This window comes from Schistocerca nitens, chromosome 3, assembly GCF_023898315.1.
Source record: "Schistocerca nitens isolate TAMUIC-IGC-003100 chromosome 3, iqSchNite1.1, whole genome shotgun sequence".
NCBI lineage: Eukaryota > Metazoa > Arthropoda > Insecta > Orthoptera > Acrididae > Schistocerca > Schistocerca nitens.
In genome coordinates, this window is record NC_064616.1 from 560,676,140 (window position 1) to 560,690,887 (window position 14,748).

The following is a 14,748-nucleotide window of genomic DNA, read 5'->3' on the forward strand; positions in this document are numbered from 1 at the left end:
ACTGTAAGTATAACATTTGTTGTAATAATTAAAATTAATAGTCGGCTAAATACCACTGGAAATTCAAGAAAAGTTCAGGCACATACACCCTTTTTTTATTGTGTTAACCTCCAAATGTCATATATTTGAAATAATAGGACCAACGTTGAAAAAAATATACATTAAAAGCGCCGGACGGGGTGGCAGAGCGGTTCTAGGCGCTTCAGTCTGGAACCGCGCAACCGCTACGGTCGCAGTTTCGAATCCTGCCTTGGGCATAGATGTGTGTGATGTCCTTAGGTTAGTTAGGTTTAAGTAGTTTTAAGTTCTAGGGGACTGATGACCTCAAATGTTAAGTCCCATAGTGCTCAGAGCCATACATTAAAACAAATATAAAAGATGGGAGGGGCTCGACCCAGCCATCCACCAGCTGCGGAAGAACACTAACCACTTTATTTATTTATTTTTTATGGAATCTTCCTGGCACCCAAGGGAAAGGGTGGAGGCAAAGTGGGCAGGGGTTGCAACCTGAGGCCGGCCGAAGTGGCCGTGCGGTTCTAGGCGCAGCAATCTGGAACCGCGAGACAGCAACGGTCGCAGGTTCGAATCCTGCCTCGGGCATGGATGTGTGTGATGTCCTTAGGTTAGTTAGGTTTAACTAGTTCTAAGTTCTAGGGGACTAATGACCTCAGACGTTGAGTCCCATAGTGCTCAGAGCCATTTGAACCAATTTTGCAACCTGAGGCCTGGCCAGAGTGTCCCGTTCCCTCCCCCCAGGAACCAAGGAAAGCGTAGGGAACGTGGAGTAGAGGTACAAAGCACACCAATGAGACAAAGTTTATTTATTTATTTTTATTTACCTTTTTTTAGCGTATTACCATGGAGTATCACTTGACCGCCGCCGTTTTGTGCTCAGAGCTGCTACGCCCAGGTACATATCCGACACGTAAAATTTCTCTTGCGATTTGCTCGAAGTTGCCTAAGTAGTATGCCTTACGACTTGCACATTGCGTTGTCCTAAAGGACTACTAAAAGTGTACATAGTCTGAAGCAAATCCGTGATCAGAACGTCGTGGCCTCCCCTTGTAACTTAACACGAATTCATTAATACATCCTAAGTTTGTTTGACGATGATAATTCTATTGCGAATGGGACGGTACCCCTGAGGAGGAAGAAAAAAGAAAAGGTTTCCAGATGAAACTGTATTATCATACATACGGCGCGAAATGTGTCTCCGTGCGCGTTCACGCCTCTGCATGTTATCGGTTTGCTTCTGGAGGAGCGCGTTGCCAAGCAGGAGCATCTTGTGTATTCAGTAGTTCGTAGCGCGCCATTCGTGACCCGGCCGACCTGGGACGCGCTGACTGGGCTGGCAGCAGCTATAAAAGCTGGGCGCACGCTCCAGTCGGTACCAGCTGCTCCCCAGTCCTCACAGCCATGTGGGCGCTGATCCTCTTGGGGCTCCTCGGTAAGTCCCGTAGTACTCATCTGACTGTCTAACTCTAATTTGTTGCAAAGTGGCAAATTACTTTTTCCACATATGTATACTTCCCAGTACCTTAAATCTGAATGTCAGGCTAGAGAGCCAGAGAAAAATGTATTCCGTAGTTCAGAACGTGTACGATCCCTACTTTGCCAGTTACTGTGAAAGTTAACTATCGTACGATCTTTGCTTGTACCGGTATCGTAATAGTAAGAACACCAAGCATTCTCGTTGCTGTGTTCACACACAGAACTACAAGTACAGGGAAAATGATTAAGCGACGTCAATTGAAGAAAGTGTACAGTCCCACTGGATATCGCTTTACATTCGATAAATTCACTAATTTCATTTCCAGTTGTGCCTCGGAATATCGAAACAATACGTTAAAAGAGTATTTCCAGCTGTATTACTCGACAGCTTTAGAACAGGTTCAGCTTATAGATGAATAGCAATCATGCTCGATTACAGAGCTTCGACGGGAAGCAGTTAATGTTCCTATTTCTTTACGGGGGACTAAAACAATGCATTTAGTATTTTAGAAGTTAAAATGTACTAAATAGCTTATTATTTGATGTTTTAATACGTTTCTCATTCAATTAGGTGACTATTGTATGCTGCTGAATACTAATAACTATGGGAAACTCTAGCCGTGAGATGATGCGGAAATGAACTATATTACACACTGGAGAATGTGAATTTGAGAAGATGTGCATTTAAAATACGTTAGGTTATTCTGGGATTTCTATAAATGTTCAACTGTAAAGGATAAATACTCTCTGAAGGAACTCCCAGCACATTCATTTCTCAAATTGGCTCTACGTTACTTGTAAATTCTTCAACTGAAGCCTTACAGATGGCTGTAGTAGACGGCCAGACAGAAACAATCCGACGATTAGCTACAACAGGTCCGTGGTAGAAGAATATCGTCTCAAAATTTAGTGTTTCAGGACGTTTTACACTTTGTGTTTGCCAAGACCATACATATACAACCTCAACATTAAAAGCAACTCTGAATACGTTATCAGTACTCTGTTTGCAAACTTATTCTTTTTTTCAGTTTATCATAATATGTCCAGTATATTTGTGTTTTTTATACAGGTAAATTGGACGAATTTGTCTTCATTCTGCGTTTCTTCTTGTTTTTACAGTTGGGGCAACTGTGTCCGCTGCCGAACCAGATGGTAAGTAACTAAGTTCCACAGTTTCTTCCGATAGCGAAATTGCTTATTTTGCACAAGAGAGACTTTGTACGTCAGGTATCTGACACCAGCTCGCTTAACCATCACGGTTTGTGACGCCTGGAAACACGATTATCATACTTTTATCTTCACATGAGCTGAATCACATTCAGTTCATTATTCTTTTTCAACGTGGCTACTTGATATGCTACAAATAATGGTTAGGGAAACTTTGTTGGCAGCAGGCACGCGCTTAATAGCTGGTGCGACTGTCAGAAACTTCAGATCAATCGTATTATGTGTATCATTTCAGCGTGGTCCAAGGGCTACCTCTACCAGTATGAATTGAAGTCCAAGGCACTTACGGCTCTACATGAAGTCGCCAACCAGTTTTCAGGTGTGCAGATAGAAGGAAACCTACATGTCCAGCTCATAAATTCGTCAACTTTGGCCATCCAGGTATTATAAATACTTTAATTTCAATATTTATCAAAACAATAATGATAGGAAACAACGTTGGACGTTAGTTTTCTCTGAACGAAATTATCACAGAGAAATTATCTCTCTGCAGCAAAATATATTTTTGTGGTAAGTTTGTATGGTATTTTTATACGATTTCTCTACACTTTTAAACAGTTACAGGATTCTACATATGAATGGTCTGTTACTAATTTATTTTCAACATGAAATTTAAGAAAGATATTTACCATAAGCATGTCTGTTTCATATCACCAGCTGGATAATTTCCGCGTGGCTGAGGTTCACCAAAATCTGTCTGGTGGCTGGGACGCTGACATTCCTGAGAGCCAGTTATCTTTCCAGAGTTTTAAAATCCCCTCCAATGTGTTCTACCTCAACTACACAAACGGAGTTGTAAGTGTGTTATACAAAATGAGTGTAATGAAAACTGCGACTGCTTGATACACGAAGTATGTCGCACCGATTACACACCTGAACTAACCACACCTTCATTTAACTTCTTCCAGATTTCTAACCTAACTGTTAGTAAGAAAGTGCCATTATGGTTCGTCAACTGGGTCAAGGGACAGGCCAGTGTATTCCAGTTGGACGTCCGGGTCTTCAACAATGGCAGTAGGCCCTCACCAAGCGTCAACAGTGATATCTACTGGTCGATGGAGGTGCGAATATTTACTGACCTCTTAGTGATTTCAGAGAGCAGGATCATTTGATTTCGTAAGCACCTAATATTTTCCAAATTTTTTTTATATTTTCCAGGACGTCGTTACCGGCAAATGTCAAACGGTATACCTGTACGATCCCTATCCCAAATATGCTGCTCTGTCCGACAATGACATCGAACCCGAGAACTGGGAGGACGACAGCAAACTGTACACCGTATCTAAAGCAGTGAACTACACGAATTGTGAGAAACGAGCTGGTTACACCTGGGGCTTGAACACTGTGACTCGCTGGGAGCCTATTGAAAACTCCGTAGGACAAACTATATCGGTATGTTCTGGATTCTATTTGGCAACTGAATGTGAACATTGTACACGAATCCTGTCGAATGCTTATTTAAGAATGTTCTTTTCTCCAGCGCTCGTCGAACACAGAGGCCGTTATCAGCGGTTCCATTCGGAAGTACACAATCCAGAAGTCGGTAACGACGGACACAGTCATTCTGAACCCACTGGTATACAACCAACAGAAGGGCATGCTCGGAAGTCGGATGAAAATCACTTTGCAGAGGAAGATTAAGTCTAACAAACCCATTCCGCAAATCTCGGACCCCGTGACCTACGACGACCTTGTTTACGAGTACGAGGGGATGTTTCCACTGAAACACGCTGACGAAGCTCAGGGCAGAGGCTACAGCGACGAACTCAGCGAAGAGTCTGAGGAACGGGCTTACAGGCCTAGGAGACAGTTCAAGCGTGCGGTTTGGGACAATGCCGACGAATCCGACAGCAGCAGCAGCGAAGAGGATCTTGAAATTCCCGAGCCCGATCTTTTGCAACCGCCTTTGCTGCCGTTCAGCAACATGGAGCAGCCTCAAGACAAGCCAGACATCAGCGTTATCATTGAATTGGTTGAGAAGATTGCTCGTCAGCTTCAAGAGCCTAGCAGCATCCCATCAAGCGACACGCTAGACTCATTCCAGATCCTCAACAGAGAGCTGATGAAATACGACGTATCGTTTCTGAACCAAACAGCTAACAAGCTTTATGCACCGTACCCGGCAGATTCGCACAGCTACCCGCAATCTGTAAAATACACCCAGTGGTAAGTCTCAGTGTTATTCACGACTTTTGTTTCTACAATAAAACATGTTCCAAGACTGTTCTAAGTATAGATTGTTCCCGGTGTACAAATATGTCAAAATGTTTTAAAGCTACGTTTTGACGCCACCGCCATATATATATATATATATATATATATATATATATATATATATATATAAGTAACATCCCAATCCAACTGCAATGAACTAAACACTTTACTTATATATAAATCGATTTGCATTCGTTTATTTCAGGGTTGTCTTCATCAATGCCCTTTCACAGTCGGGCACTGGACCAGCAATCAAAACTATTAACGAGCAGATCAAACTGCAGAAGCTTCGAGGACGCCTTGCCGCTAACGCCATCGGAAATATTCCGCGCAGTGCTCTGTACCCCAACAAAGAATTCCTCAATGAATTCTTCGTAAGTATCACCGAGTGGTGAGGACATTGAGCATAGTCTGTAGAGTGATTTAAGGTCATTTATCGTTCGTAACATGATCGTGCATCTGTTCATTTTACAGTCGATAGTGAACAACACAGAGAATTATAGTCCTGAGAACGCAACTGCTCTTCTGGGATTTAGTAACCTCCTGCGCCTCGCTATCGTTGACAGAGTCAGTTCTCACAATCTCTACCCAGTTCACTTATACGGCAAGTTAGACAGTCCGAGCGAATCTGACCTCCAAGAATACGTGAACTACCTGGGTAACCTCCTCAACCGTGCTGTTCAAAATGCTGACAGTGTCGGTATTCAAGTATACACCAGAGCCCTGGGAAATATCGGACACCCATACATCCTGACACCTCTACTGCCGTATATCCTGGGAGAGAAGCAGGTCTCCAACTTCCAACGACTTCTGATGGTACTGGCTCTCGACAGGGTTGCTGAACTCTATCCCCAAATAGTGAGACCAATTTTGGTCCAGATTTACCAGAGCACTGGTGAAACACACCAGATCCGCAGCACTGCAGTTTTGCTTATCATGGGCTCAAAACCTTCGGCAAGTGTCCTGCAGAGGCTGGCTCAGTTTTCGAAGCAAGATCCCAGCCCTCACGTCGTCTCTGTTGTCAAGGCAGCTATTCAGAGTGCTGCCAGACTGACAACCCCTGAAAATGAGGAACTGTGAGTAAAGTTACCTTCCTACATACTGTCAAAATGGCGTAGTTCGTCGTATGATGAAAATGGGCGCTTCATTAACCATTTCTTCTATTTTACAGAGCCAGAAGTGCTATGGCAGCCGTCAATATGCTGAGCCAAAATAAAACCGCGGTACAGTACTCGGCCAAGCATTTACAAGATTACTTAATTCGTGAGATGGCATTATCATACGATCTGAAGTACAGCCAGCTCGGCAGTAAGGACACACTTATACCTAATGCACTGTACGCTGGTCTGAAACTGAACATTGGAGGATTCGAGCACCTTGCAGGAGAAGTAAGTTCAGATCTCAATCACGTGAAGCGCTTTTGCATTTTAATAAATACGTATAGTCAATACATTCTATTCACTTTGGTTCTAGGCACAAGCCGCAGTTAGCAGCATTAAGACCCTACAATATCTGCTTAGATACATCATTGTAGAAGGAGATGAAAATGAGAATCAACCAACGAAGGATCCAGGTCTCAACATCGTATCTGACTTGAGGGAACAACTTGAGGGTCAAATAGCAGGAAACGTTCTGGCCCATCCGTCTATAATTGCCTTTGACAACAACACAATTGACTCATGGGTGGAAGGTAAGCACGTATTTGCCGAGTATATTTTTTAAACGAGAGTGGTTACTTTTTTATTCATTTACTACCTCATAAAGCAACACGACCCTGTTTAGTCTCCTGTCACCGCTGGCCAGTTTTTATGAATCTTTTTTTTTTTTTCTCGTTTGTAGCTATCAGGAACAATGTCAACAGGCTACAGAATGGGCTGCCTTTTAACTACACTAATATTGTAAGCGCAGTTGATGTCAGGATCTTTTTCTCCAACGCTCTGGGATTGCCAAGCTCCATCGCATACGAGACTCCAGTTCTCTACTCAGTTGGCGGAGAACTGCGCCTGAAGACTTCACCAAAACTCAACAGTGCTCCTAAGGGCCACCTGGCCTGGCCGACCGTATGGAATATCACTGCAGATGTGAGGGCTGTGTAAGTATTTATAACAAAAGTTATTTTCTTGGTGTCTCTTCAACGAAAATACACGTGATTTAATGAAAATTTATGCGTTATGCAACTAATAAGATGTTGTGGAGCTATATTCTGAGTTTCAATTTCTCTGCTTGTAGATACTCAAGAAGAAACTCAGGATCCATTTTATTCACTGTCTTCCCTCTCGACAAGAGTTATTCTGCCGGATATGTTCAGAACCAGCAATATCAAGTACCAGTAAGACTCCTCGCCAACGTTGATCTCGAAGACAATAGCGCACATGTGAAACTACAACCCATCGACAAGAACCACAGGTACCAGCTGTCACACATGAGCAGCGTTCCTTACACAACGATCTACCGCATGTCCCCCGTGGAAAGTGCTACTCTTGTGGCGCCAGAAACTAAAATAGTTCACACTCGCAAGCCGCGCTCGGTAAGTAAACAGTAATGGTTGGTGCTATGTACTTCAAACTACTGAGCGCAAAGCTCGACACCTATGTTTTCTATATACGAAACGTAAAGTGGTCGATAATAATGAATTTTGAATTTCTATCACAACTTGCTGTACGCTCTAGTTAACAAGAAGAGAGTGTTCTTAGTGTAAATGTCTGACAAACGCTACTTTTCTGCAGTGGAAGGCTCAGTACGGAAGATCAACTGGTATGGTGTATTCCGTAGAGTACAACTCGGAAAGGGATTACGATGGCATGTACGAGAGATACAAAAAATATGCAAACCGCGATGCCCTTTCTGCTATCTTGTTCTCCAATGCGGAGCAGCAGGTCTACTACAGCAACATCAGCTTTTACTATGAGCCAGAAAAGTCCATCTCCAAAGCCGTGGAACTCAGTGTCCACTGTCACGGTAAATAGAGAAGAAATTGCAAGTGCTGTTTTTCTTATCTTTGTTGGTACCTGTATTATAAAGCACAACTCTGTTGACAGAGGAACTCCCTTCGTCCTCATCGCGCCGTCGACCTGAGCAGTCTGAAGAGTCACAGGAGTCTGAAGACCAGCCCGAGTCCAGGGTAGCGTCGGAGGAGATGTCTGACGAACCAGAGAGCGCTGAGTCAAGCCAAGAGAAGTACTACAGATCCAAACGAGGAGCAATATTCTGGGGAAGAGGCAAGCACAGGAGACAAGCCTCCGGTCAAAACAGAGCCGCACTGAGTAACGTGAATCCCAACGAAGCACATAAGGAACTGGTACAGAGATTGAAGGAACAAGGAATTGCGAAGAGTAAGCTATATTCCAATAGTACTTAATATTTCAAGACTTCACCAACAGAATTACGTCTGATTCACGCTTTTCTAGATCTAAAGCGCTTTCCAATAATTTCAGGTGACATCACGAAGGAGCTGGTGGTTGGAGTGAATTTTGTAGAAGGCAAAGGCGCTTCTTCGCTGCTGACAATCGTCTGGAGTTCCAGTCCGGTGTCCAGCATATCGCAACTGCTCGCTTTCGCGTCAGTTAAAGGAGCACAGGCTAACACACCTTACCAGGTACTTAAAATACTGGCCAAAGAACAGCAATAAGCGTTTTAAATATAGTTTAGAATAATATACCAACTGCAATAAGTGTTTTAAATATTGTTTAAAGTGATGTACCCTATAAATTTACTTGCAGGTTTGTGTGGAGGCACGATCCGTGTTCCCCAACGTTCCATTTATGAACTTGGAGAAAGCTCTGAAGACCAATCCAAACTCGTCTGTATCTATCAGACTAGATTCTGGAGAAGGCTCGTGCTTGTCAGGAATGTCAGTTCAGGCCAATGTAAGTTAATAAATAACAACTATTAGAAAAATGCAGGGACCAGTCAATAGGGGTGTGGACACTTATTCTTGCATTTGTTTCCACTTTCAGCTTGATATTGGAAGAAGCCAAAGCATGTACCAATACCTGCAGAAGTCTAGACTCGTGGCGCAATGCAGATCTCAAATGAAGGAGGATAACTACGTCCTGCCTGCATGTCGTAACGCCACAATTAAGGCTGGTGTGCTCAACAATTACGACCTAGAGGTGGAGTATCACAATATTCCGGAAGCACTGAAGCATTCGATTTACAGAGCTTACTCCAACCTGGATTACGCTTATTTCCTTTATGGATCACAAAACGTCGTAAATGGTACCGGTGTTCCTGGAAAACTGTATGCCAATCTTATAGTCGCACCCAACATGCGCTCGCTCAACTTCTCCTTCTCATCTGCATACTTGGACGCCGCCTACGACAACGTTCGCCTCGTGATGCCCGTAGCAAAAGCCATCGTCAGCCATCCACTCTTGCCCAGAGCAGAACGCGTGGCTAACTACTACACCAACTGGCAGTATAACGGTGAGATACTAGATCATAAAAATATGCGATGTTTTCTTATGCTGAGTGAATGAATAGTATTAGATGACATACTGTTTCCTTTGTAGCAACCTGCAGCGTGGATTCTTCATACATTAAGACTTACGACAATCTAACATACCCGTTCGAGTGGAAGAGCCCCTGCTGGAGAATCCTGCTCGTCACAGCTCGTCTGCGCGACGTGAAACCATCCCCACTTGTCCCGTCACCTAACGTCACAGTGATGGCTCGGCAAATCTCAGACAAGAGGGTAAGTCGTTAACGTCTTGATCTACAGATATTTTATCCTGGCACTTAGCGTCTAATTTAGTGTTTAATTTGAGAGAGAAATAATAGTAAAAAAAGAAAATTAGTCGATTTCAGAAGTATTTCAGCTTCAAGTTTCTTCGGGAAGTGTACGATTACACTTTTGCGCTTTTGTTTTCACTCGATGGTTGCACCTCTATCTATAAACGGTGATGTATTTATAATCCGTGTCGTGTTTGTTACAGGAAGTCAAAGTGCTGGTCGATGACAACGTTGTGTCACTAACATACCAATCGGGCAAGTACATGCTCAGAGCCAACGGCCAGGCCGCTGCCGTCTCTCAGTCAGAGGTGACGCGACTGAACGACAAGGAAGGAGAGCCGCTGGTGCTGGCCTACGCCCTCCCAGACTCTGTCAGGATGGAAATACAGGATCTCATCATCTACTTTGACCATCAGCGTGTACTGTTACAACCGAGCGACATTTACAGGCGAGCAGTTCGCGGTCTCTGCGGTACCTTCGACGGCAAACGACAGACGGACTTCAAACTTCCGGCCAACTGCATTGTGCGGAACGTCACGGCGTTCATCGAAGCCTACACGTATGGTGACAAATGCGCAGCTCCTCGCAGAGCACAGCCGAAGCAATGCTATGAGGAGAAGATCATTCCTGGAAATCAAACTACTGCCGAGTCAATAACTGACGCAACATGCGTCTCACTCCAGAACAGGGTTGTGCTGCGGGGTCAGAAAGTCTGCATAAGCCGAAAGCGTCTGCCGATGTGCAAATGGGAATGCAAGGCAGTAGACACCGTCGACAAGGTGGTTCCATTCCGCTGCTTCTCCAGAACTGAGACTGTTGAAACTGTCGCCGCTCAAGCTCAACGGGGACACCACGTTGACCTCTACAGCATACCAATTGAAGGCGACGATACCACTATCGAGGTTTCGGTAGCAACTGCCTGCACACGTCTGGAGGAGTCAGGAGAAAGCGATAGTGACGAAAATTAACAGCCTCATGTTAAACGCTAACGAAAAAGCACTATTCGACCAAGACAATATGTACTAAAACTGTGCAAATAAAATCTCTTTAGACGATACAGCATATTTCATTTTTTTCCTCTTCCACTCTCTTTCAATCTTGTATTTGGCAAGTTCAATGAGAGTAATAACAGAATTAGTGCAATTTACTTTTCTGCACTGAATTACTTACCCTGGAAAGCTCACAGAGAAATTAATTCTGTAATTTTTGATCTATTCGCCGTTATCATTCAGACACAAATCGCCTGAAATAATACTCACAATATATTACCCATTACAGTAGAGCGTGAAGGCACATAAGCTGTAACTAACAATTTCTGTACTAAAGTAACTTCTATCAAACTAAAATTATTTGACGATTCATAAATTGTAAAGTTTCAAATAGTTCAGAAATTACAAATTGAACACTTATCGCTTATTCATTCATTATCCGCCTCATTGAAGTATTCAGTGGCACATGTTGTAGTAAAAGCTGAAGTAACTGCACTGCGCGATGGACGGTATTGTTGCAGTCCTAAGACTGATTTAATGCAGCTCTCCACCCTAATCAAGCCTGTGCAAGCCTCTTCGTTTCCGAATAACTAGTGCAACCTACATCCATTTCAAACTGCTTACTGTAGTCATCCTTCGGTCTCCCTCTACAGTTTTTTCCCCCATACTTCCTTCCACTACCAAATCGACGATTCCCTGAAGCCTCAGATTGTATCCTATCAACTGATTCCTTCTATTTGTCATGTTTAGCCATAGATTTTATTTTTCTCCAATTAGATACAGTTCCCCTCGTTGGTTACTCGATCTACCCATTTAACCTTCATCATTCTTCTGTAACACCACATATCAAAAGTTCCTATTCTTTTTTTTTCTGAACTATTTATCGTCCACGTTTCACTTTCACGCAAGGCTACATTCCATGCAGACACCTTCAGAAAGGACACCTTAACATTGAATTTATGTTAGATGTTAACAAGTTCCTCTCTTTTCAGGAATGCTTTCCCTGCTACAGTCAGTCTACATTTTGTATCCTCTCTACTTCGGCCATCACCAGCTATTTTGCCACTCAAGTAGCAAAAGTCATGTACTACTTTTAGTATTTCATTTCCTAATCTGATTCCTTCGCCACCATCTGATTTAATTCCGCTGCATTCCATTATCTTTGTTTTACTTTTAAACGGAGGGAGATTGGATTTAACGTCCCATCGACATCGAGGTCATTAGAGACGGAGCACAAGCTCGGATTGTATCACTATGGGGAAGGAAATCAGCCGTGCCATTTTAAAGGAAACATCCCGCCATTTGCATGGGGCGATTTAGAGAAACCACGGAAAACCTAAATATGACCGGACGCGGGTTTGAGTCGTCGTCCTCCCGAATGTGAGTCCAGTGCGCCAACCACTGCTACACCTTGCTCGGTCTGTTTTACTTTCGTTTTAGTTTTGTTAATGTTAACTGTATAACATCTTTTCAAGACATTAACCATTCCGTTCAACTGATTTTTGAGTCCTTTGCTGTCTCTGACAGGATTTCAATATCATCGACAAATCTTAAAGCTTTCATTTCCTCTCCCTAAACTTAATTCCAGTTCCAAGATTCTCCTTGATTTCATTTACTGCTTGCTCAACGTACAGACTGAATAACATCTGAGATAGGTTTCAGCCCTTTACTGCTTGCTCAACGTACAGACTGAATAACATCTGAGATAGGTTTCAGCCCTGTCTCACTCACTTCTCTACCACTGCTTCCCTTTCATGTCCTTCAACTCATATAATTGCAGTCAGGTTCCTCTATAAGATGCAAATTACATTTAGCTCCCTGTATCTTATCCCTGATAGTTCCAAAATTTCAAGGAGTGTATTCCAGTAAACATTATCGAAAGCCTCTTTCAAATCTACAAATATAATGAACGAAGGTCCGCCTTTCTGTCGTATAAGACCAATCGCACGGTAAGCGTTGCCTCGCGTTCCTACGCTTCTCTGGTACACAAACTGATCTCCGAGGTCACCTTCTACCAGTTTGTCCATTCTTCTGTAAATAAAAATACCAGAAAAACGAACAATTTTGACAGCTTTTATGGATATGATTGCATGCCAAACGTATATGCTTTGAACTGTCATTCATCAAACACGTCCGAGGATGACTCACAGATGGTTATGAGGAACATGTCTTACATACATTTGAATATTTTACTGTGCAATAACGCTCATTTATTACGCGGAGGGACGTAGATATAGCGAGCTTTGCTACTCCTACAATTAAATGGGGATAATTTTTAAGAGAACTTTAGCAATCAAACCTATGATAACAAAAACGTCTGAATGGACAGACACACGTAAACACTTGTTACTGTGAATAAATTAGAAAATTTGAGAGGCGATCTCGCATTGTGGTATTGAGGGTAACAAACGACACATTTTACTTTAAGACGCTCTAAAGCTCGTCAGCAAAATAAATTGTTATTTCGTCATCTAAGCTAATGAACGATACTTAGTCTGGTCTTCACCCAGTCTGAATACATTCTGACGGTGTAATGTGAGCATGTTGATCTCAGTTTCCCTAGTACTACTGACCACTGAAATACAGTAGCTTTAATGCATTGTGTTCCATTTACGATGGGATAGGTTTGAGATATGCTGTGGAACAACTCCAATCACTAAATTTATGGTATATTTAAACCATTTATTGTACGTTCCCACTGTCGGTTTTGAACAAAACGTTGACCTTAAAATAGCTGCTGCCCACGAATCAGGTGGATTACTGGTCATCTTGAGAACCTTTATAAATGACACGGTTTCCTTCAACAAGAAACAAACATGAATGATAAAGATTGGAAACATAAATGAAGACAGTAGCTTAACTCATTAAAAAAGCAACAGGATGAATGTAGGGTTCACACACAATAAAATATTCCAGTTCTTTTCTGGAATTTTTTTCTTTCTTGCATATCATTAAATATGATCCGTTTCGAATTTCATTTTACTATCCGCTTTTAGTGGCACAATCACAGAATGTTTGAAGCTCCGCTATTTGAATAAGAATACTTGAGAATAATATCTCACAATGTCACGGTATGTTTCAACATAAAATGGTGGCTCAAAGCGACGCTCTAAAGCAAAGATTTATCACCCATTTCATCATTGCTAATAGGCCTACTTTCAAAAATGTTCTAGCAGATCACGTACAACAAATTTGATAAATACTTGCTACAGAAAAAGATATTCAGTAGCAAACAGTTAATATTTCAAACAGGTCTGTTAACTGAACTGGCTGTATTTACCTTGACAGATTTGTATTGGAATCGGTAATGAGAAATTATTAACAACGGGAATACTTTGTGAAGAGTCTAAGACTCCTAAGTATGTGAAGCCTTGTATCCTCAAGGAAAATTTTTCAAAAAATGGGATATTAGACACAACATGTTCATGGTTATTATCTTATCTACAGAACAGAATGATTAATACATCAGTTTCGTGTTTATAACATAGTAATAAGCACTCGTAATTTGAAGAGTTGAACATGGTGTACCACAGGGTTGTATTGCGGGGCCCCTGTTGCTTCTGAAATACGTAAATAATCCTCCATTTGCAGGTCAGAAGGAGGTAAAAGTAAAAGGATAAAATGTAGAACCAGTCCTCGTCTGTCTGTCTGTCTCTCTCTCTCTCTCTCTCTCTCTCTCTCTCTCTCTCTTCCGTGGGGCTTCTACAAATGTCGCCACATCCCACATACCTGTCACTGTAGATGTCTATTTTCCATGCTTCCTCGTCTTCTTCTATGTCTCTTTTTCTCATGGCCTCTTTTATCTCATCTAACGTAGCAACCTTCTGTCTTCCACTTATCCTTCCTCTCTGAGGATGGTTCATCAAGATCTTCTTTGGCCATCCACCACGTGTCATTCCCATTGTATGCCCATAACCAAGCGTGTTGCCGTTCTTCCATTTTAAATGTGATGCTTTTCTCAGTCTGTGTCATTTTCCGAATCGATGTATTTATTACGTGGTCTCGGCGAGATGTTCTACACCATCTTCTGAGATAGTTCGTTTCTACAACTCTAAATTTGTTGTTATTTTTTCCCAGTAAGCTCACAGCACTCACA

The 14,748-nt window shown here is 42.4% G+C and overlaps 1 protein-coding gene across 1 annotated transcript; it reads left to right on the forward strand.

The window, feature by feature from the left end:
• Positions 1 to 1,416: 1,416 nt before the first annotated feature.
• On the forward strand, positions 1,417 to 10,631 carry LOC126249333 (vitellogenin-2-like). The gene is made up of 19 exons (XM_049950989.1): positions 1,417 to 1,447; positions 2,954 to 3,099; positions 3,376 to 3,513; positions 3,627 to 3,779; positions 3,877 to 4,110; positions 4,199 to 4,884; positions 5,138 to 5,306; positions 5,407 to 6,008; positions 6,104 to 6,320; positions 6,406 to 6,622; positions 6,772 to 7,024; positions 7,162 to 7,459; positions 7,659 to 7,890; positions 7,971 to 8,264; positions 8,367 to 8,527; positions 8,652 to 8,798; positions 8,889 to 9,357; positions 9,444 to 9,625; positions 9,867 to 10,631. The coding sequence occupies exons 1-19, from the start codon at positions 1,417 to 1,419 to the stop codon at positions 10,629 to 10,631; spliced, it is 5,394 nt and encodes a 1,797-aa protein (XP_049806946.1).
• Positions 10,632 to 14,748: the final 4,117 nt, after the last annotated feature.